Source organism: Cinclus cinclus, chromosome 5 (genome assembly GCF_963662255.1).
Source record: "Cinclus cinclus chromosome 5, bCinCin1.1, whole genome shotgun sequence".
NCBI classification, from domain to species: domain Eukaryota; kingdom Metazoa; phylum Chordata; class Aves; order Passeriformes; family Cinclidae; genus Cinclus; species Cinclus cinclus.
This window is the reverse complement of record NC_085050.1, coordinates 40,732,017-40,757,129: the sequence shown is the minus strand read 5'-3', so window position 1 is coordinate 40,757,129 and position 25,113 is coordinate 40,732,017. Positions and strand designations below refer to the sequence as shown.

The window sequence follows — 25,113 nt, the reverse complement described above, 5'->3', positions numbered from 1 at the left end:
TGGATTAACCACTGTCCCAACAAAACTTCTTATAAAAATATCTCCTCATGCTGTATTTTATGCTTACATTGCATTGCTTGCTTAAATATCTGTACAGATGCCATCTCTCCTTTCTGGAAGGCTTATCTTTATCCACAATGACACAAACAAATTTGTCATACTTGTAGAGAATATCAATCAGGCTGCAGTCTCAAATCACTAAGATTCTCAGCCAAACTGAAGCCCTTGATCTATATTTTCCCAGAAACTTCTCATTCCCATTTTTTGTCATCAGAGCTCCACTCCTTTGTGCCTCAAGGGAGATGAAAGTATTGTTTCATCTGCTACTACTGAACCCCTTGAACAAGTTGCTTCACTTCAGGCTAATTAACTCACCACTACCCTGCCAGCTTCTGTGCCTCGGAATGGCATAAAAACTGATGTGCTGCAAAATGGGGTGATTACCTTCAGATGGGAGACCTTCCCTTCAATGCATCTATATCCTATTAATCTTTTGGATACAGTATTTTTTTTGGTGTCAAACTGAGTATCATGACACTTATTTTGATTGAAGCATTTGTTCTGAAAGCCTTCCATTTCCTCAGTGGCTAGGGGCCAAGCCTGAGAACTATGAATTCTCCAGGTTGCTGGGTGTTTTAAACCAATGAGTACTGGGGATTACACCGAGATTCCGTTGTTTTTATTAACTCCCAAATACATGGCATGGTTGGAAAAACTTCAGGAACTAAGACTGGTAAATCTACTTCTTTCGAAGTGACTAAACTCTGGTATGGGACCCCTTTGGATTCTGTGTTTAAAGGTTTAATAAATTCTACACTGAATCTATTAAAAAAGTTGTTAGTTAGAAAGTGCTTGTCTATGACTATTCTGCACAATTCTTCATACAGTCTTACCCTGCCTTTTCATTTTATGAATCCCCTCTCTAGCCTACTTTAAGTCTTACTTATTTTTCAGCCCAAGTATCTTATGAAAAACGAACCATCATCCTCTGTGTATACACATATGTATAATTAATTACTTATCAGGTCTTGTTCCTTTGTCCATGATTCTTCCAGCACACCTGAAAACTCACAAATTTTGGGTCCAATGGCAAATTTGATCCAAATCTGAAGGATGGAGACGAATCTCATGAGTATCAAAGCACACTAATACCCCATGACTGGCACTCCCCTGTGAGCAGAGAGGTAGGAACAGATATCCACATGAATAATACAAGGTGAAGCCCAATCAGGATACACTCCTTGCTACAACAGCTTGACCATTTCTGGTTTCCCATGTATGTTTTACCTCTCCAGCTGCTTCTTAATCTTTTTTATTTTCTCACCCTGTAAAACCCATCTGGGGGTGGACTTGCAAATACAAACTCTTGAGCATATCATGTATGATATGCTGGAAAAGAGAAGTTTCTGATGAATTCACAAGCAGAGGTAGCAGGCAAACTAAAGAGGACTTGGGAAAACCAACGTTGCTCTCAGCTGGGATTGTTCAGGTAATGGATCCACTGAAAAACAGCCTCAGTAAAAGATGCATAAAATCAGCCCAAATAAGCACCTATTTCAATACATAGAACCACAATGTTCTAATACATTATAATCTATGTCATATATATCACACCCTGTAAAATGCCCCACAGCAGAAAAAAAACCTGGCTGGAACTTGCAATCAACCTATGAGATGCCAATTGCCAGCGAAACAAGCCTCATTCCTTCCAGCTCTCATTATTCCCCACTGGATTTACAGACAGTGGAAAAGCTTGATATTTTACCTCCTTAATAGCTCCTCTATCCTATTGCAATCCTACTTGAATGGTCACACCTAATTTTGGATTATTACTTCTTATTCTTTAATCTACTTCTGTCAAAAAAAAAAAAAAAACCTTCTATACACCTCTGTATTTTTCAGCAGAATAAACCATTATGCAATATATGAAAGATGCTGAGACTGCATGAATCATTTTGTAAGATATTTTGGAGTAAAAAAGCATGAAAATGCTCCAAAGCTTGAAATCAAAAAAGTTTTAAACACTTCAAGTTCAATAAAACTTAGGAGCTCTTTTTGAAGTTTCACAGAATTTCAAGATACAGCAATGTCTCTTGCTGAACAGATTTCAGCTTCCTGACCATTACATTTCTAGTGACTAAATTAGCTCAGCCAATAGGTTATTTTTTGTATTTTGTATTTACTACATATTCTAAGGAATGAAAGATGTTTGTATATATAAATAGCAGACAAAGTAGTCCACTTGTCAAGCATTATTTTTTAAGTGATCAAACTAGGGAAATCTGAAATCTCAGGTTTTCTACTCAGCAGTTCTTACAATATGGTTGAGCACCAGTATAAAATGCATACAAACTTTTTTTACAGGGGTCAACTGTACATTCTTAATTATTATATGTCCTCTGAAAACAGCAGATAGTTTATCTTCTGTAGTATTATTCTCAAAAAAACGGAGACTGAAGTAAACTGCCACAACAAGGACATTTCTAAAAGTATCTTCCAACACAATTAGGACATCAAATATTAGTCAAAATATTTACATATACTCGAGCACTTTAACATCTCAAGTTGTATTAACCAGCTGTCATCTTAGTGTCAAACTCCGGTCATTTTAATGTGAAATAAAGGTCAGCACATGATTTCAGCTATTAGTAAAGCATTTATTAGCTACTGAACCCCTGTTCAGTGTAACTATATAGTAGTTATACAGTTTATAGTATAATTATAAATGCCAGATTCCCACAGAAAGGCTCTTCTCGAGCTTCTCCTATACCGCATTTCATCCAGTATAAAGTATCTGAATTAAAGAAGACAATATAAGGACATTAATCAATGGAAATTATTCAAATTCTAACCATGTGGCTGACTGGACTGTACATAATGAAGAGATTGTCACTGAGTAATACAAACCATCTCCATGTTTGCTAGCTTTTATGAAGTGAGGGTTAACTTCTATGGACCGAACATTGCAGAACTACACTGAACTCCCATAGGCTACTACAGATTTAAAAATCAGAGTCTGTGTGTCCAGGATTCTCCACTGCCAAGCACAGGAATCTCACTTGACAGAATGGGTAAATAGCCATGAAGACCCCACTATCAGGACCAAAAAGTACAGACCGTACTTAAGATTGAAAATTATTCCTTTTTTTCAGCAGACGAACATGCATAAAGCCTACCAAGCTTGCTGCTTGCTGTTAAAATCCTGGATATTATCAACTCTCAGATGATTAAGGGCTAAACAGAAAGAATAATTTTATCAATTAAAAGGTTAAACTCAACTATTAATTATAAAAAAATTAAAAGATGGGCTAAGGTGTGTTTGGGCTTTTTTTTTTAAGTAGTATGTATCCCTTTAATTCATCAAAACAGCATAATCCAACTGATTCAGCATTTGAACTTGGGAACCATACTCAACAGAAGTTTACAGAAAATGTCTTCCATTTCAAACAGAAAATAAACAACAAATCACTCTCCAACATGGCATGTCTACACACAGTAACTTCAAATTCTTATCTGGGCTAAAGAGTCTCATCTGCAATTTTAATATTACTTAAAAAACGTTTCTGTGGAAATACACTAATGTATCCTGCTGGGCCCTCAATAAAAACAATGGAAATTTAAAAAGCATTAGGAAAAAAAGTCAGACAGTAACTATGAAAGCCTCAGTCATTCATTGTTGACTATGGAAGCTTCTTAAAAAATGCAACATCTCAAAATTCTCTCTTGCAGATCTAACTCCTTGCATATAATGTAGAGCACAAACACAAACCAGTTCCATCCCATTTCAACATATGGACAGCACTCCTTTTTCTGCAGAGGGTGCGATTTCCTAAGAAACTGGGAATCTCAGATCAGCACAATGCCTTTAGATGGTTGTCCTTTTGCTGCTGTGGAGGAATCAGCAGTCTCAGATTGATCAGAAGCTATACAATGCTCTCCCTTTTATGAAGCCTAAGTTTTATTATCCTTGACATAGACAAATGCCCAAAAATGTTATAATATTAAAAAATCATACACTACAAAGTCAAGTCAGAAGTTATTAAATACTGACATTAAGACTAAATTTGCTAAAAAGCAGATCTGATACTCAAGACGTAACAGCCAAAGTTTTAAACCTCTCAAGTGAAGCATTATGAAGATCACTCCTCAACAAAATTATTGTGATGTGATTTTTAATCACAGGAAGGAAAAGAAGTTATTTTCATTTTACTGCTGTTCCCTGTGAAATCTGAAAAAATACAACTGAAAACTCCCTGAAAAGGTTATCAGGTAAACACGTAAAACATTTTGATTCAAAGTGATTTAAATTCAGCCTAAGTGAAAAACACCAAAATTAGGCTTTTAGTACTAATCAATAAGAAATTAATACCTATTTTATGTACAATTTCTAATTTTCATATTATGATATTTGCCAAAATAAAACTACCAACCATCTCCAGCTGACAGCTCCACAACAAGTAACTAGCAGGCTAAAATCACCGGATGAAACACCAGATGTGACAGTGCTACAAAAGATGCAGCAGAAGCTCTTGTGACTCTACACCCTTATTCTGAATCAAATTTCTTTTCTCCACCTCTCTTCTCCTCTACTCCCCATTCCTAAATTTTAGCTAGCTTGGTCCCCTTAAATATTGGTGAAGCTGCTCTTCAGTATTTCTTACAGGGAAAGCAGAACCAAGGACTCTTGATTCACAATCTTTGATGTGGTTACGCTCTCTTTTGCTATCTTCATTTGTAAAGCAGACAAGATACTTTCCAATGCTACTAGATGTTAGAAAGCTGATCATCTTTACACAGCTTATTAAAGGTTCTTGGATGAAAGGTACTATACAAAAAGATTATTACCGGCACAACTGCCTATACATCACTTAAAAGTAACAAGCACCAATCTGCTACTGAGGGAAAAGAATACAGTTAAAAACAGTACTCCTCAACCACTAGATACAGTCCAAGTAGAAGGGAAAATGCAGAAGAAGAAAGAAGGGTTATTTGCAATGACTCTCTCAGTCATGATCTTGCCTTCTGGAAGTGAACTAACATAGGAGAGTTTGGAAGGGTGTGACCAAGCTGGCCATCTTTGAAACACAGCACTTCATTGTTTAAAGGATTTTCATCAGGAAACACCACTCATGCTTAAAATCTAACTTGGTGTCTATCCCCACAACTGGCACCATTTTGGCAGAACAAAGCCACATATAGTTACATCACACAGATCCATGTGCGAAGCACAGAACCACATGACAGGCATACCTTATCCATGTAAGAGACAGCAGCCACAGCTATTTTTATTCAATGCCCAGTGAGAAAAAGTGGTGCAGCACCATACAGAATGGGACCTCAGGTGCTCACTGCCCCGAGCACTTAAACAGGGCACACAAGGCTCAAGTCCTGGGTTCTCTGCCTGTAGATGTTTTGACCCTCCCATGAGGGTGACCATACTGCCATGGGGCATGCTCTGTCTCTAAATGAAGCTGTGACACTCTGGAGAATTCTAATCATTAAATAGAGGGGAGGGAAAAAGCTCAGGGAAAACAGGGAGGGAAATGAACACCAGGTGCTGTTACTAGAGAATTCACCTAGGACAACAACAACCACCTCAACAGCCTTAGTTCTGGCTTTTGTTCTCAAGATCACGTACCCATCTCTACAAGTCTTATCTGTGAAGCTGCCCATTTTAGGACAATTAAGCATCAAGAATTCCTTTTTTTGCGCTTCACAGCAAGGTCTGGAATTCTACACTACTGACAGAAACTAAGCATCATCAAGCTGATGCAGTTATTAGTACACTGCTAATTACTGCTTGGCAGTGTTGCAAAATTCTAAATCTCACTCAGGAAAGAAAATTAAAAACATTCTTCCTAATCAATACTTTAAACGTATTCCATATCATCAAGTAGCTTACTAAGCATTTAGATCCCAAATCTGACCCTTCTCTGCTTATAAATAAGTTCATGAGCACAGGTAATAGAGAAATTTACCACACAACAGCAACTGAAATAAGTGATTTTATGAAGCAGTCCCAGTATATATCCCACAAATAAAAAAAAAAATGACTATGTGGTTGTTCAAGCACTTGGAAGCATGTCAGTAAACATCCCTGATAGCCTTTGACAGTGGTCATTTATGTCACAAAGGCCAAAAACCTTCTTGCAGTCCTGTACCTAGCAAGGAAGAGCACTATTTATCACAAGATGCCCCAGATGATTCCAGAAAGAGCTTCTTTCCCACTGCTGCTCATTAGCAGCAGGCTCTACGAGTTGAAATAGATTTTGTTTTTGAGAAAGACATCTACAGGATGCTCTAAAAAGCCTTAACTGTTCCTTTAAGAAACAAACCCAGCACCCCAACCATCATCCACATCGACTGCCTAACTCTGTTTTACACAGGAATGCATTTGTTTCATCACTGAAAGCCCTGATACGCAAGAACTGAAGGTTTGCCAGCCACCTCAAGGCAAACATGTTCACGTGTTTCAGTAACTCAATTTCAATTCTACACATACTCCACCCAACCCACACAGAACAGATTTTTCACTTTTTCATTCTATAAGGATCAGTGGTAAAACGAAAAAAAACCTGAACCCTTAATAAAACCAACACTTTCAGACTTCAAATGGGGTTTATATACCCAGCAACTGCTTTACAAAAGAAGCACAGATTAAGAATAGAGACAAGTACAGGCCCATTAGGTTTGGACCTTACAAATAAGCAGTGATTTTAAAATTTACCCCAGCTTTCTTTAATTCAAAAGGATGTTTTCTAGAGCACTGTCTATGCATACACAGAATAAATAGTAAGAATAGATTTTTACGTTTGTAGTCTGCTATGGAGAAATCACTATGAAAAAAGAACTACTTCAACTATGATTCCCTAACTAGTTACAGAAAGGATAGTTCAGTCCAACTGAAAATACTATCTTTCATTCATAAGGAAAACTCCAAGTCTTCAGAAGCAACTTGCATCTATGGTAAATGCTGACCTGCTGATTAGCCTTTTTAAAATATTATTTCAATGATTATTTCCAGTTCTACATGACTTAAATCTATATTGTAGGGTAAAAAAAAAAAAGTATGACCATGCACTGACCTTGTCTCTATAAATACAACTTTAAAGAATAAAGCCCTAACCTGCATTAAACTGCTCTCTGCAAATACTGTAAAGACTGTAACACATGACACAATGGGAGTTGGTACACACTTCTACACACTTTTTAACCCACTGGAAAAAAACATTACTTCCTTAATTGCAAGGTAGCACCATTAATCAGGATTTTAGATTACTATGGAACTTCAGAGTTTCAGGTTAAGCCCATGGAACTTAATTTTGATGATCTATGTAAATCTATATATGTCTTCATTAAGGCATGCAGAAGCCACCACAAAATATCTAAGCTCTAGTCCTCAAATCAGGCTGCCAAAAATTAAATTTATTTAGAATGGGTAACAGAAGTGGGATGAGTACTCATGATTTGGGCACAGAACACATGAATGAGCATAGAACTTAGGTAGTTACAGTAGTGACAACCTAAGGCACTTGGGAGTAGAACAGAAAAAAATTTTGCTCAAAATAATCCAACAGTAGTTCCCCCAGGTATTTAGAGAAACCAATGACATTCACATAAAATAATGTCCTTTTTTTTTGGAACAAACATTTGGCAAGCAAGAGAAGCACAGATAATTTCACATTATATGACCTTTAAGCAAATACTTAAAACATACCACCAAAACTAAGATGGACTTAATTAAATGCCAGTGGTTTGCTTTAACCTCACACATCAATTAAAAAATAAATCTGGCAATAGTTGCAATATATCACAAAATCAAATGCTGACAGAATAATTTGAGGTTAGAGACTTAATACCACAGGATGGGAATTTAAGTGGGGTAGTTAATACGCACTGTGAATTAAGATGTGGATTGTCAGCACTATCACTGCAGTATTAAATTTTTTAAATTATGCCTGAATGTTGTAATTACTTACACAAGCAGCTAGGTATTAAAAAGCCAGAGGTACAGCAGCATCAGTACAAATCCTTTGTAGTAACACCACAATGTAGTAATTAAGAGATCCTTCAAAACTCTCAAATTGTACATCTCTTCATATGCAGTGTTGTAGCTAGACACTGAGGTATATTTTTTGCCAGCTGAGTAACACTGTGTTTATTGCCAGTGAAGTATAATAGCATTATTAAATTTCAGGAACACCTTAAAAAAGTAAAACACTGTTGCACATCAGGGCAGTTACATGTAGGAAAACATACAGATGAGGAAAAGATTAAAAAAAAAAAAAAAACAGGAAGGGACAGTATCAACATAGGAAGAATAAAGAATTTAAAAGGAATGCAAAGGTGAACTTCCAGGACTTTAATTTCATCATTCAGCTAATGTCTGTTGAATTTCTACACCAAGCTTATATACCTTTAAAGATTACTATTTCACTATAAACAACATAAGGAAGCTTAACATGACTGAGTTTTTCAGTGCTGGTCACACTCTGAGAATAAAAAGTAACTCTAAAATTCTTACAAAATTATATGAATAATTACCCATGCCAGTTCCAGCTGGTGCAATCTCTCTGGAGAAGATTTCTACAGCTTCTCTTTGTTTATGGTGTACAGCAAGCCAAATTACAGCTTCCCGAGGACCCTGCTTCAAAAAGGTTGAAATTAGATTATCTTAGATGCAGAACATCAGTTAAATTTACAAAACTGAAAAGTAACTGTAGCTCAACACTTAAAAAAAAAAAAAAAAATCACCAAATGATTTAACTCATCCACCATCACTATAATTTGCTGGTAACTTTTCATTATCTTTATTTTGGAATACCACGGAGTCAACTATTGGGTATTTCAAGTCACTAGAGCACTGTGCCTTTTCTCCAGCATTCTCCAAATATCAACTACAGTAACTAACAATACAAAATACTTGGCTTGACTTGTCAGTGCTACTGGCAAACAAACTGCTCTTATTCTAAGTGCACTGAGAGTACTCTGGGGCCAAGTTAGAGAGTCACGTTCACTTCTCTTAGCATCAAGAAGGAAGCAGATCTGTCCACAGAAAAAAATTCAAACCTAATCCTTGGGAGATAAACCTGAGAACAGAACTTGTAAAAACCCCATTTTCATAGAGAAGAGCAGATTCTCCGTCTAAAGGTAAACCGAATCAGTATGTGCTCCCTACTCTAGTCAAAACACCTGTCCTTGCAGATAAGCACTGTCTCTCACGTCAAATTTTACCTCTCCAAAAATTCTATTTTCAGCCACTGAAGAATCTACCATTGGAAACAATACACAAAAAATATGAAGCCATACAACAAACCCAACAAATGCATGATTTTAACATTCAGTGCTCCCAAAGCCATCACAAGATTCATTAAATTGCTACAAATACTAAACAACTGGAAACATTCTTGCAGAAAAGCATTCTTGCATTCACATCTGTTTTCTGGTTCTAAACTGTACCACATAATCAATATTCCATTTAATGTTCCATGTTTACGTCCTTGCCTGCAAATGCAAGATACAATGGTCTAGGAAAATAAGCTGAATCCTGTTTTGAGTGGATGAAGCCAGTACTAAAACTAGATATTTAGGTTGAAGTCATTAAGCTTACAGTATCAGAATTAAAACAAGAAAACCCAGCAAAACAAAGTCTTAACACCTTGGAAATCAATTAAAGGACTAGCAGGAAACTAACAGAGCATATACAGTTTTTATGTGCACATGGAGTTTTTTCAAACTCTGATGTCTGACATACTATTAATAAATAACTTTTACATGAAACACATCCCAGATTTCCAAACCACAAACTCACTGATGCTGTGTCACTGTCCTAACTCCTTCCTCCCCAACAGAACAGGAGATATTACAAATCAAACACCACTAAAATTACTCCATGCTGATCCAGGTCCATTTCTACCTCACACTGGGCTGGTGCTGACAAAACAAGCCATCAGAGTGACAGAGAGCAACCACGTTGACAGCTGAAGTCAGAGAAAAAGAAGTTTCTGCCACTCTTTCCCATTTCTCAGGGGTATTTTGTGTTGTCAGGAACAGTCAATACTCCACACAGCAGCTCAGACTACAGTATGCAGGCTTACCTAAGCCTGGAAGACAGTGATTTCTCAACTGCAAAGGCCAACCATTGCACCAGTTTGACAGATATGCATGGGCAGTAGTCCAGTCACACCATACATCTACGCTGAGCTCCAGATTTTGTCCAGTGTATCCTGTCTTGGCATTCACTTAAATATTTGCTTCTCTGCTTTGAATTTAGGTGGTAGAACTTTCAAGGCAGCAACTGTTTTCCTTATGTGTTAATATACCGCCTAGCATACTATGCCTCTGATTTTGAGCACTATGATTTGTAACCCAAATAACCAGGTCTAATTTCGCCTGGAAAGACAAGGTAGGAAACAGTGTTTAAGGGACTACATTACCCCTACATGAAGCCACAATGGGTACATTTTCCTCTGGATTCTACAGCTTTGTATTTTAAATGGATAAGCAAACTCCACTCCCCAGTCCTTTTTCTCAAGCTACCATGGCTCCTCTCTAGATGAAAGCTCCCCTGGCTAGTTTCTTCTAAAATGCTAGAGGAAGCATGAAGGGGGAAGGCAATAGAACCATTTCCTGTATTTCAGCCTTAGCTCTTACATCCTGTTTCAGGCATGTATGAGAAGCACATACAGTGGCAATAACCCTCTGTTTACTTTTAATATAAGACCTGGGAACTGAGGCTGGAAATACAGAAAGTACTATAAATACTCTTTCATTTAAAAAAAAAAAATTAATGCACTATAAGCAAGGAAACTGAACAATCAGGAAGGAGAAACTGCTCTTCTTCAACTCATTATTCACTCTGTACAATGAGACAGAAAACTTCCTATATAACAATTCAATTAAAGAATGTATTACCATGCGTAATAAGGAGTTGGTACAAAGAGAAGACATACAAGTTGAACATCTGGAATATCTATTCCTATGTTTCAGAATTCTGATTCTGCACTTAGTAAGACACTTAAAATTGCAGGTTTTATAGTCTTAAAATGAAAAAGACCACATTATAAAGCCCAGTCTTCAGGAAGCAACTCTTGCTGCTTTGCTGAAGGAAACTGAAACTCAAGCTCTGAAATTAATAGCTGCAGATGTAACTTGACCCATTTCTAATACTAAATTTCACTAGTAAGAAGTCCACTGTCCTCCTCTATGTCATTCTCAGTTCCTTTGCATACAAACTGTTGCTATTAAATGTCAACACTCATAAGAACAAACTTAGACTTGAGTTTTGCCACGTGTACCTTAAGAGTTTTGCAAGACTGCCACTGTCAAAGAAGAATTAATTGCTTCTGTTTTGGAACAAACCAAACTGTCTAAATATTTAAACTGCATCTAAGTGAGGACATGATTTACAGTCTTCTTCCTTTAAAAAGGACTTTCATTCTCTAGATTAGAAATGGGATATCCAGTATCATGGATATCACAGCTGCAGTGGCTATGGCCATCATTCATATTCTTACACATGCAGCAGTCACAGTGCTAGTACACAGCATTACACAGCTGAAGATTACTTCTCAAGTTGTACTCAAAACAATTTTCAAGTTATGCAGTAAACACTAATGCTGAGAATTCCTGATTGCAATATTTATAATGTGGTCTTTTAGCACTACATCTAATGCCATTTAAGTCTATGCCATAGAAGTTATTATAATAAGGTGTTTCTTTAGGAAACAGAACAGAGTACAACAACATTTTTGTAAGATTCCATATCAGTGCTTCTGGAAGACCCAGTACTACAAAGACCTTGTCAGTGTTAATTCTGTACATTAAGTAGTAACAGTGAGTTCTTTGCAACATGAAGGTGTGAAATTCCCAAGATGATAGTGACTTCCTTTAATGTCATGGAAAAGATAACAATATGGAAAGATTAAAAGAGGTCAGTAGAAGTTTAAGAACACTCCACTGCATACTTACACCATCTATACTCCTTCTAGCATGAGGTCCATATGTATCTTCAGACCCTAAAACCTGTATGTTAACTGCACTGTAATCTTCATACCCAAGCTGACTGAAAATAAGACGAGTCCTGCAACAAATGATTTTTTTTTTATTAATACATTGTCTTAAAATTATTATCTGAAGTAGCCCTGTGTGGTCCACAGAAGTTAACTCCATCAAGTAGCTGTGTAAAAGATTTTACCAGTTGAAATATTGGAATTTTGTTAAGATGTATATTTTGCTTTGTGGAACAAGCAACGTGTTTTGCTTTGGTGGAACCTTTTGGAGACGCTGCTAATTTATCATTGTTGTCATAAATATAACCACAGCACCTGAAATAGTAAAGCAATATATAGGACATTAATACAAAATAGAATTTTTTAATTGCTATAAACAGATGGAAGAGTGTTCATGCATTACAAATGAGGTCACCTTGTTTTTTGATGAGAAAAAAGAACAAGACAGACAACTTCATTTAAGGTAGCTGATTTGTAAACTAAGTTATTTTAAATAATTTATCTACAAACATTACAGTTACAGGTACTACAATTCAAAATACATTCTGTGGGTCATTTTTAGTCCTTTCATGTGTTAGTAATGCAGTAGAAAATAATGAAAATAAAAGGACAACAGACTATTTCAAAGACTTCTTCACACACGTATTATCAAATTGCTTCTGCTTTCAATAATGAATAAACAAATATAGGAGAAGTACACAAGAAAGAAACAAAAGAAGTCATCTTACAAGCTGCCAGAGTGGCTCAATCTCTTAGGCTAGTAACTGATTTGACCTGTATAAATGAAGCACATTAAATTTGTGCACTTTTGTCTCCACTTGCTGTAGACTACTGGACAGAACCTAGAACAGACTGGAAAACGGGTAGCTGAAAGATCACATGCTTAGAATATTCTGTTGAAACAGAGAGACAAGGGCCTAAAGACAACTGCATGAAGTTCACTCAGTAAGGCGAAGTGCTGGATCCTGCACTTGGGTCACAGCAATTGCAGGCAGGACTACAGTCTGGGCAAGAATAGCCTGAGAGCTGTTTGGCAGAAAGAGGCTCTCAGGTGCTGGCTATTTATTTGGCTGGTGCTAGCCAAATGAATCTGAGCCAGCGTGTGCCTGGGTAGCCAAGAAGGCAAATGGCACCCTGGCCTGTATCAGCAATAGTGTGGTCAGAAGGATCATGGCAGTGACTGTCCCTCTGTACTCAGCACTAGTGAGGCCACACCTCAAATGCTGTGTCCAGTTCTGGGACCCTCACTTTAATATTGAGGTGCTGAAGCATGCCCAGATAAGGGCAATAAGGCTTGTGAAAAGTCTAGAAAACACGTCCTACAAGGAATGGTTGAGGGAGCTGGGGTTGTTTAGCCTGGAAATAGGAGGCTCAGAAGAGACCTAATCTCTCTTACAACCCTGTGAAAGGAAGGTGCACTGAGGATGAGGCCAGTTCCTTCTACATGCCTGCAGTGAGAAGATCAGAGGAAATGGCCTTAAGATGAGACAGGGGAGATACAGACTAGATATAATAAAACAATTTCCACTGTTTAGGCTGTTAGGCATTGAAATAGATCTTCCGAGGAGATGGTGGAGTAACCATTCCCGGAGGTGTTTAAGAGGTGTCTGGATCTGCACTGAGTGACGTGATTTAGGGAATATAGTGATAGAGCTGGGCTGATGGCTGGACTTACTGATCTTAAAGGTCTCTTTCAACCTTGACGATTCAACAGAATGATTTTATGAACAGAAATTGGCAAAAAAACCTCAGAAAGTTATAGTTGCTGATAGAGCATTATTTCAGAGGCATCAGAACAGCTAAATTCTTATTCTCTATTTGGGTTGACATACACCAATCTTTTGATGTGTTAAAGAAACAATTTTAAATATTAAACTGTTTAAGACCGCATTTGAGATGGAGAATGTGTTTCTGTATACTGCAATTTTCAAAACAGAAGAAATTGCCCACAGACATGCCTAATGGCCTAGAGGCCACTTATCACACCAGTTAGTCAGCCTTAATTACCTCCTATCACCTTTCCTCTGATTATTACTCAAGAGAGCACAGTAAACAAGCTGAATTAATTTTCTAGATGTCACAGAGTCACCAACAGCACCACAATCTGCTTCAATCAGAAAAAGATTCACCTAGCCCAGACTGAAATAATGTCCAAGAGCAAACATGAAATGGAAAATACACCATTCTAGATTTTTTTCCTTAGAATAGTCACCTAGCTTCCAGAAATACAGCTTTTCAGAGATTCTGACTCTCCAAGTCTTTGTATTTAATACCTCCTGAAGAGCTTTTTCACAACTTGATTTTCTCAATAGCACTTGGATACAAGCTTTTAGCACTTTCAACTACATAGCTCCTATCAGCCTGCTCTCATCTGCCATATCTCTTGAGGAAAGTCAGACAAGTCCTCCTTCAGCACAGTCCTGCACACAGGCACATGAACAATCACTCCAAGTTCACAGTAAACCCTGGATTTCTGACTTTCCAAGTGTAGTTTTTGCATGGGTCTACAACAGGATGGGAAGGAAGCTTTATAAAAAACATGGCACAAGGAAATAGATCACTTGACTAGAAAGACTGGAGCTACTGAAGTAAGCACTGAGAGATTCCTGATACGGAATTATATTTAAAAGGAATCCCTCATTGCCCAAATACACTGGCATGACAATACAACTGAAAGTTTATCCCTCTGTCTTGGAATTGCAACTGTGTTCTAGCAAAAAAATCCAAAAAACAATCACTGGGTCACATTTTAGATGGCAGTAAAATAAGTATGCTTTAAACAGAAACTCATTTACCTTCCTACATTTCCTATCAGTAAGACTTTTCATTAAAAAGTTCTGTGAAAGTTGGTAAAAACTAGTTTCACATGCGTTTATCTCTGGCATCTAATAAAATTTATTATTTAATCTCAATCACAGCTTGCTCCTCACTAACTTGGGTTTCTCTAGCCATCTATTTTCAAATGTATTTGACACTTTTCTCACTTGGTCAGACATAACTGAAGTGCAGCTATATACCAAAAACAGGTTTCTTGAGAAGGCTACTTAAGTCTTCCAATGTTACAGGAAAACTGTATTACTATTGTTGCCATCATGTGTCACTATTCTACTGGCATCACCTCTTAAAAACAAACAAACAAAACAGAACTCCTTCCAAGACTCAAATACCAACCTTTGCAGAATACTTTCTGCAGTGCGTTTTGCTTTTTGTACCGCCTTTGGGCCCCCCACTGGACAGACAGCAGTAGCTCTGAAGCCATCAAGATATGTGGCATTTACCTAATGATAAAGGGATTATGAGATTACATAGAATTCAGTACTCATAGGCTATAAATGCTCTCTTGCAATCATTATCTATACAAATATACACTTCTTCAGCAAAGTAGCAGGTTTTTATGTACTAAGTAAGGTTTGCCTTTTCAAATTTTCCACCTCTTTCTTTTACCCTTGAGGCAGAGAAGATGACAATAGTGATAAGTTTTAGCATTTTCTCCAAAACTTAAGACTTCGTTAATCAAACTGTATCTTTCATGCCACAAAATGAGGTAATACCTTATAAAATGCTGAAGGAGGCAATCCTTTTGCTCCACAAACTTTCACTGCTCCACCATCAAAACCTATAGTGGTTAAAAATCAGTATTTCAGCTTCAATATAACTTCAAAGATATTCTTTTGTGATACGTATTAATCAAATGCATTTAATTAAAAAGCAAATAATTGATAGCTGTACTGCTGTGGAAGAGAGAACCTTTCAGAAAACAGTCCTTCCTGCCTTAGAAAGAACAGCAGCAATCCAGGGACCAAATTTATGATTTACACGAGCCTTTCAAAAAGTGAAACTGAAATGTTTATTCATACACTTTAAAAATACTTAAAGTAAAAATACTTAAAGAAAGCAGCCTTAGGACATTCGATTCAATAGTTATTTTCCTCTTAATATCCAGTTACTGCAAACACACACAGAGCATACAATTTACTGCAGCTGGCTGGAGTGGACTGCAGTCCCTCACTTGGTGAAGAATCAAAACAAGGTGAGAAACCAGTGAGAGCTTAATAAGTGAAGGGTAACTTAATTTTAGCTTTCCTGTCAATAACAGAAACAGTCTGAATACACGTTCCAGGGCAACAACCATGTTCAGTATTAGGAATGCCAAAGCAAAAAAAATTGAGAAAATTGCTGGGATGGCATCGAGTTCAAGCTTGAGCTGGAGAATATCAGTAAGTGCTACTCCTTGAAAATCAGTAGTGCATGATCAGCACCTCATGTTTGAGAGACAGAATTATAATGTAGTTCACCTGTGTCTAACCTGTGTTTGTAAATATTTAAGAAGCAGTTCAAAGCATTACACAAATACTCTGAAAAGATCAAAACATATCTAAATAAGAAAATTTCACTAGTACAAATTTTACACACCACTCACATAACATCATCACTCTCTCTCAAGACTGACATAAGGCTAATAATTTAACTCTTTCAATAAAAAGCTACATCCCTCCATTCAGGGTGAATATCTGGAAGAGTTATGTTCCACAGGAAAGCATAACACAAAGAAAAAAAATACCATACAATCAAATGCATGGCATCCACTGACAAAAAGAAAATAAGTACCTCCCAGCTCAAACACTGCAAGCAATCAAGCAGGACAATAAAACTGGCAACATAAACAGCAAAATTAGATAGCCAGCCTGTTTGTACTGGTGTACGTGTCAAAGCACTTCAAACTGAAATATTTAAGCAATCTGCCCATTTTCCATCTGTTATATTTCTAAGAGGACTAACTGAAAGTTCATGTGAAAGTTCATTTTAAGTTTAAACATGTCATATCAGGTCATTTGCAAGCTAGAAGTTCATAGGAAGGTTAGGATATATTTTTTTAAAAAGAAAGACTAGGGGCTAAGAGCAGCAAGCTGGCCTTATCAGACTGCTGTTTGGTTATGTTGCATGAGCAGAAGATTCACTATACCATGCTATGGTACTTCATCACTCAAGCAAAATATTTTTTATGTTACCATATTTTCAGTTTTATCCCACTAAATCTTGGAGATTTTGACTGTTCTAAGGTTTAGAAAGATACTTAGGATCCTGTCACAAATAAGTTCCATTAGAAGGAAAAAAATATAATATAGATGCAGTAAAAGGCAAACTTTAGATGACTGCAGATAAATTTTTTTTCAAGCTGTTTTACTCAAATTACAGCTCTTTGAATCTGTTAAGCCTGGGGTTTTTTGTTTTCCTTTTGAAGTCAAATCCTGAACATACATTATATCTACCTTTAGTCTACTGGTTGTTAAGTGTTTTGAGGAACTGCAAATGGACTTTAAAAAAAAGAATTCTCTGGTGGAAATTCTGTACCTAATCATGCTTCTACCACTTACTATGATCCACCTAAATGTCTAAGAAAAACAAAATTATCAAATAGTGCTTTGAAAGACAGTCTTTGTTACCAACACTTCCAACATGCTCTAAGCAAAAACATGTGCAAAACATTTTTTTGAGAAAAGGAATTTAGCTGCAGTTAAAAAAAAAACCTGAAATAACAGTTAAGCTGTCTTGACGTTGTTCACACTGAATACACAGTTTAAGGACTTGACAAGGCATGCATTAAAGTATGCAAAAGTAAACCAAAGGAAGTAGCGATAGAAAACACAAATTAGTCAGCCAGCAAGATAAATAAGATTATGTTTAAAATTCCTTAAGTAATTTCTAGCAGAAATCCTTGAAACTATCAGTTTAATACAGCATGACTCTAAAGAAGTAATTTAACAAGAAATATGCAGAGACTACATGGAAATTAAAGTAGCTGCCTTTTTTTATAACACACCTCATATCATATCTTGACACAGATATCTTTACATGAAAGAGGACTAACCTGGAATTTCAGTGATGGAAACCTGGGAAAAGTCACATGTAACATCTGGTAAAAGATAGCGCTGAGGATTGCCCAATTCATACACCAACTGTTCAGCTACAGTGCCAAAAGAGATCAGTCCCCCTGTGCCTGGTGGCTTGGAAAGAATAAAGTCTCCTTCAGAGGAACACTCTACAATGGGAAAGCCGATGTTGTGCCTAGAATGTGAAAAACATTAAGAAAAAAGCCCTATAAATACAAAGGAAAAGTGAAAAGAAATATTAACAACACACCAGAAATTTACATTAATGACCAATTAAGGAAAACTTGTCAAGAGTTACGATTTATCTGGTTGTTTCTGCAGAAACATATACTAAAAAAAAAAAAAAAAAGCCCTGAACAAACTGCTCAACTGAAATACAAGAATGTAGTTTATTGTCTGCCAAAGAAACAGATATAACAAGAGATATGACCTGCAAAAATGGGATGTAGGGAAGGGAGTGGAGAAGGACACTAACAGGAACAGTTCAAGTAAAAAGAAGCTGAAAGAATTAGAGGACTATGATTAAAGATGTCAATTTAGAGTAAAATAAACGATGGTTAATTCTAGCCCCGTTTGGCTACAGCAGCACACACAGTGTGACACTGAAGACATCTAAATACATCTTGCACTCTGGATTTGTAGAAAGGCAGTCAAAGCAGGAAGAACAAACTGTGCTGGGAACCTCAGATGAAAGGAAGTAGGAAACAGAAGTAATCACACCTACAAAGGATAATTTCACATGTTAATAATAAATTATACATTAGGATAGTCATAATCTGAAAACAGAATGACATATGAAAGTTAAGATTTTCAGCACACAGAAGACATAACTAATAGAAAATTAGAAGGTGCAGCAAAAAGAAAACATTGAAATTATGGACATATTCATAAATTAAAATATTCTTCTTCCTCCTCACATTCATAAGCAAAATATACAAAAAGTGATCAAATAACTCATAAGATGTGGACAAGATCCAGACATCTGCTTTTCTAGCTAAAAGGCCTTCATTTATTTACAGAGAATTTGAGCAAAATTAAGAACTTAAAACTTTTCAGAATTGCCTGAGAACTAAAATAGGAGTGCAAAGATTCTTCAAAAAGGCTACCTGACTCCCTTCTCCTCTCACAGAACATCTGAAATTTGCACAAGTGTCATGCAGATATAAAACAAACACAGAAAGAGGAGTTAAGGAGATATAGTACCTTGCAAAAGCTAAAATATTCTAAAAAGGTCCTAATAATGAAAGGTAGTGAACTTTACTACACTCATTAAAGCCAATGACCTTCAGGTCTTTCATACAAACTTAAAACCAGTATATCCCTCAATTTAATTGTTTTTGAATAGTAGTGGTAACAATGTGCTGAACATACAACTGAACTGATTATCAGCAAAGGTTACACGAACACAGTTTGTATAACATAAATCCACAAAGTCTGGAAGAAAGTAAGCAAAAATACCAGTGAACTCTTAAGGGACATTTGTAAAAGTTCATGGGAGTTTGAGCAGATTCCTTATCATCATGAATATTCAAACATAACTCCATTATTTTAAAAAAGGATTAAGACACAAGATCTGTTACTAGAGATCAGCAACTTTTAACACTTATAGCAGAAAAACTTGAAAAAGTATGGCAGCTGGCGGAAAACACCTAGGAAAGTTCACATCAAAACAGTGAAGTTAGTTCTTCATTTGACTGGTCTTTGAAACTATTTACACCACTAAACTGATATAGAAAACAAAAAGCCTGCTGTGGTGAATGCAAAGAACTTAATGGAATCAACAATTTTATATACAGGCTATTCTGGGGGGGAAGAATACAGAGAAAACATGGTAGTAGGAAGGACAGAACATCCAAAATTTTAAAGTGTGATGCAGAAAAAAGGTCTTGAGCATTGATGTGTGGTAACAGAGTAACATGTTTTTCTCTTAATTTTAGATGCAAGGAGACACACGGCAGAAGCATCATGATTTGGCCAGTGTAACAAAGCAGGATCAGTGACTGAAAAAGGCTAGAATTAATAAACTTTTGCTCTCTCAGTGCCCTGGTTTGTGTGCTTGACTCTATCACCTATCTGCCCTGTCTTAAGACAACAGCATCAAGTGCCCTGCTGGTAGGCTCAATGCAGCTTATTCAGATCTCATACTCAGAAGAGACACCACTCCCATGAAGACACATCAGAGTGGTCCATCTCCCTTCACTGACAAGCAGTGTCCCTGCTGCAGCCCACTTTGATTTCAGTCATCAGAACATGCAATTCTTACACTACTCCCCAGCGATCTTTGTTTTGAAGGAAGAAGTAAACTGTAGACACTCAACTTCCTACTCTGAACCACTGAGTCTACTAACATTGATTCAACTCCATTTTGCCCAACTTCCACTCTCAAGACCCCCAAACCATTAAAAAACAAATCCCAAATACAACAGTGAGAAAGTGAGAAATTTCACCCCCTAGTATGGGCAAGATATGGCAAATACTGTTCCCCCCCTCAGGGTACACCACCACCCAAAGACATGTATGGTCAGATAGTAGCAGAAGATGTGTGTTCCCCCAGGTTATTCCAGCCCTAAAAGCTTCCCTCACTTTTTAAACAATTCACAATAGAGAGTCAATGATGTGGCTAAGAAGCCTGTGGATTCTGTCTGGATTGTAACTGACGACAGGGAACAAATATCCAGTACTATCTTGTAGCAGATGGCAGCAATAACCCACGTTAACATGCACATGCTTAAGATAAAAATGTACTTTTCAAATTGCTAAAAGACATCACTTAAAATTAATTTTCACCTTAGAAATAAAACTGGTCTGTCACTCTTGTGATACAGTCAAATGACAGCTACTTAAAATTGGCATAAAATGGCCTTTAGCAGCAGTAGCTGCCTAGCTCAGGTATACCACAGGTAGTATAGTCACACCATCACCTTGACCAGCACTTCCACTTGTAAAATAGTGACTCTTCACCTGATTCATTTGTTGATTTTGCTCAATGACTGCACACCATATGATATCTGCTCTGTGGGGAACATGTCAACTTTAGGCCACAACCACAGCCAAGCTTTACTTTTTACAGTGTAGCAGGGGAGTAACCCCAGAACTAGGAACTTTAGCATCAACTATGGCCATGGCATCCAAAAGTACCTTGGCTACATGGCATCTTTCAACAAATAAAAGACTCGCATCAGTTTAGTGACAAAACCCCTATGTAGGATGAGGCAATAGCAAGCAATAGAAACAATTCAGAAAGGGAATTAATATAATTAATTCTAATGAAATTATATAAAATAACAAAATACAGTACTACAGCTAAATATCAAGTACTATTTAAAAATATTTAAGCAGTTATTTTAGCACAGAGTCAATGTACACAGTAATATGCATCAGTTTGTGAGGGGACATAACTACCATTCTTGAATCCAAGAAGTCCATTTCAGGTTGCATGTTTGCTACTTCGCAAGTAAATGTATCATAACATATATAAATGTATATATAATACATGCCTTACCAAACCAGAGCACTGAATGAGATAAAGTTAAGATTACACCTTAGAAAACCCCTCCAAGCTGGGCCTAGATAAGAGTTAATAGTTAACAAAAGTCTTAGTGAAGACCTACAGCACAGGAGTACCCCAACTTACAAAACTGGTTTTGCTGCTGAAGTCACCATCTCATCAACCTACTCATATAGCAATAAAGGATCTGAGTCTCCTGTCAAGTTCTCTACCTGCCAACATCTTACTCTTGGATTATTTCTTTCCATGTAAAATGTTTTTTCTTCAGCTTTAGCCCTCAGACATGTTACAGTTTACGGGCATGTCACAGGTGATAAACTGAGCTAAGAAGGGATCTGGTACACTATTCAGAAGCCTCTGAGGAGCCATCAAGATAGACCATCTTGTTTTGCCATACTTCTTACACTATTTGAATTACAAGGAAAGTAAAATCCATGACCAATACTTCGGCTCAGGGAGAGAGATGTTACTTGAGACAAAACATGCATTTCTCCCCTCAGAAGTGTAAAACCCCTCAAGTATCTCATTCTAGCCACTACTCCTCATTTAAGATTACTGGCAACAGAAGATGGAACTGTGAGTGTAGTATATTTACTTGCAGGGGAAGTAGCTCCAAGAATGAAAACAAGACCCCCAAGCAATGCATGTGACATGGAAGTGAACCAGAATCCAAGCAAGCTGTGGTATGAACTTTTTGCTTTACAGCTAATGCAGTTTCCTGGAACATGACTCAGTGAATGTCACATGGAGGAGAGCTCTAAGCCAAGGTTCTCAACTCCTTAGGTGTGTATTGTAACCAGAATGCTATTAACAGTTCCTATCACTTTTAACAGTATCTTGTCAACAGGTTCAAAACTGATAATACATCAGGCAAGATGAGCACAAACTTATAAAGTAAAGGTATAAGCATCTTTTTACACGTAGGTACCAAAATGTTTTCTAACATGCAACTCTACTTTAGGCAAGACTTACTGATTACATCTCTTGCCCCCTCTGACTAGGGCATTTCAAACTGTGTCTTGTACCTCAGCTTTTAATGACCAGACAATTTCAGGCTAAACAGACCAGCTGCCTGGTGTTTTCAGCTGCTGGGAATAGATGGTGCTACAGAGAAAAAAAAAATTCCACACTGCCAAATGAGACTTGCATGCTGGATTTTGTTTTAGTCCCAAATTAAGAAATCTGGATCCAGCCTTTAAGAGACTACAGCTATTGACTTACCCTTTTGGTCATCCCAGAGGATTATGCAGTCTCAACCATTGTACACTCTTGGCTTAGGGCAAAATGTCAAGTGTTTATCATCTCCTCAAAATGCTTACTCTATTGACCAGCCTTAGTTTATTCTCTCCTGCATTTCAAAACAAAACAAAACAATGTACTAATCACCCAGTGGCACTAAATAATACCAAGAGACAACAATGTCTGGGGACAAATTAAATCAAATAGAGAGCCGTGAATTATCAATGTAGTTCTGGCAATACAGTTCATTTCCACACATGGCATGAATTCCCCATTGCAAGCTGTGCAATAGACGTTAAATAGGGAGCAGTGATGTATTATCACTTCTGCTGATCATCTGCTGCTATACAAATAACAGAACAGGAGTAAGTGCCTTTTTCTGATAACACTAACTTAAAATCAGCACTTAAGAATGCATATTACTCTTCTATAGACTGTGAACTAATGGCTGCCAGCACCTGCTCTGCTAAACATCAGAGAATCCACACAAGAGAAGAGTCAAGCAGCCACCTTCTCACTGGAAAAATAAACAGCACTTATCCCCCTCTGTCTGTCTTCATGAAAACTGGACAAAACCTTACACCTTCAAAATTCCCATCTTTAAGTCAAATGCATCAAGGAGATACACCCAGCACAAATCCCAGTGCCTTATGTCAATACACAGAAAGCAAGTTTGGCTTCTATCAACTGAAGTAACTTGGAGAGTTACAAGCTGGAACATGCACTTCACTTGTTTTACATTAAAAACTTAATTTAAGGAGACAACAAAGAAAAGTAAATAGCTTAGGTTTTAACAATTCACCATTAAATGGCCACAATATACCCACACAAATATTCCTGGAATTTAAAGCACCCTTGTGCAGTGGAATTGAGTTCCCACAAGTATCCACATCAAACATTTCAAGAAAATTAAGAATAAACAAACAACACCCCTCCCCCAACACCAAAAAACCCACCGACTAAACTATGTTGGAGGAATCAAGTAGATTCAATCCAGTGCCTCAACAGCCACTGTGACATGATAGAATATGCACAAAATGTAAGTTCTAACTTGCCTGGCTTCATGTAGATGAATTAAAGTACTCTTGTTTACAGTTATTTTTGCTTATGCATAAACAATAGACAGATAAGATTTATAAACCTCAAATGTAAACAAAACCCAAAGATTTTGCTACAAGTTACAAAAAATTATACCCATCAGTCCTTAGACAGAAAAGCCACACAGATTATTTGGGGAAGAAAAAGCAACCCCAAAAACAAGACCCCAGTCTAAGGCTAACCAAGCTCACCCTCTGCATTAAGGTATGTTGAGGACAGAGGCTGCCCTCCAGTGTACAGTCACCAAACATCAGTATGTGCAAGGGATAGGTTTTCTGCTCTTGGTTGCACAAATGCACTAGGAAACTCGTATGTGAAAGGCACATTAATGATAAACACAGATTTAACTTGGCTTTTTCACCCTCCTATTTACTGATTAAGTTGGGCTGTTTTGAATCTAACATTAGGTACCACAGACACAACGATTTATTGAGATCTAAACTATGCACTTATTTTCAAGAGACTGCTAAAAGTGCAGTTTTTCCTAAATGAAAGGAATATCATTAACAGACACAGTCAAGTAACTTCTGCAAACTCTGTCAGAGCTCTGTTGACCTATTAGCAATATAGCTAGTGTTAGCAGCTGCAGGTATGCCATGTTTTGGTCACTACTGAGACTTAGGTACCATGTTATTATTGTACATTATGAATGCATGATTTGCATGCACTGAAAAGAGATTTAGACTGTCTAAACAACGAAAACCTCATGGCATCAAGTTTCTTTAAACTAAAAGAGAGAACAGGTTACTACTATACCACTAAATGGAGATCACATTTTCTGCATCCCAAGAGCTTCCGTAATATTTGCCCTCCATGCTTTTGGGTCTAAAGACGGCAAACTGTTTATCAGGAAACCAAAATTTATCCAAATAATCTCCCTGCCTTCCTTCTCATATTCTGGATGTGCTGGATCACAATTCCACTTCAGTTAGTAAAGTGGATCTCCACCCTACATCTCAAAACTTAAAATCAAAGCACTCACATTATTCAGGTTTTGACTGGTTTTAGCAGCTTATCATACAGGCTGATGTGTCACATTATTTTATTATTATTATTTATTATATTTTATTTCATTAAAATATACCCAAAATTTGCAAACTGACTAGTTTTAAGGCACCATGATCAATTCTTTAGCAGACTTAAACTGAAGGCAAATAAGTAACTGTTATATTAGCACAAATACAGTCATGCATGGCTTCAGGGTGTGCATGCATATTGATGGAGACAAGGTAACAGAGCAGTATCAGGTGTTAAACTTCCATGTTTTTTTTAAGGGGATTCAGTTCAGCACCAGTCAGCTCTAAGCCACAAGTCTGCTATCATTTTTGATTAAGTTCTGTGATTTTACAGATACAAAACTATTAGC

The 25,113-nt window shown here is 37.0% G+C and overlaps 1 protein-coding gene across 1 annotated transcript in view; it reads right to left on the bottom strand.

Moving 5' to 3' along the window:
* The window catches only part of LOC134044419 (uncharacterized), a 59,702-nt gene that overhangs the window by 25,421 nt on the left and 9,168 nt on the right, over positions 1 to 25,113 (bottom strand). Inside the window, exons 9-13 of the mRNA XM_062493645.1 lie at positions 17,881 to 18,077; positions 15,563 to 15,627; positions 15,183 to 15,289; positions 11,971 to 12,082; positions 8,545 to 8,644 (exon numbers count right to left, since the gene is read on the bottom strand). Coding sequence (XP_062349629.1) covers positions 8,545 to 8,644; positions 11,971 to 12,082; positions 15,183 to 15,289; positions 15,563 to 15,627; positions 17,881 to 18,077 — 581 coding nt within the window. The remainder of the gene's footprint in view (positions 1 to 8,544; positions 8,645 to 11,970; positions 12,083 to 15,182; positions 15,290 to 15,562; positions 15,628 to 17,880; positions 18,078 to 25,113) is intronic.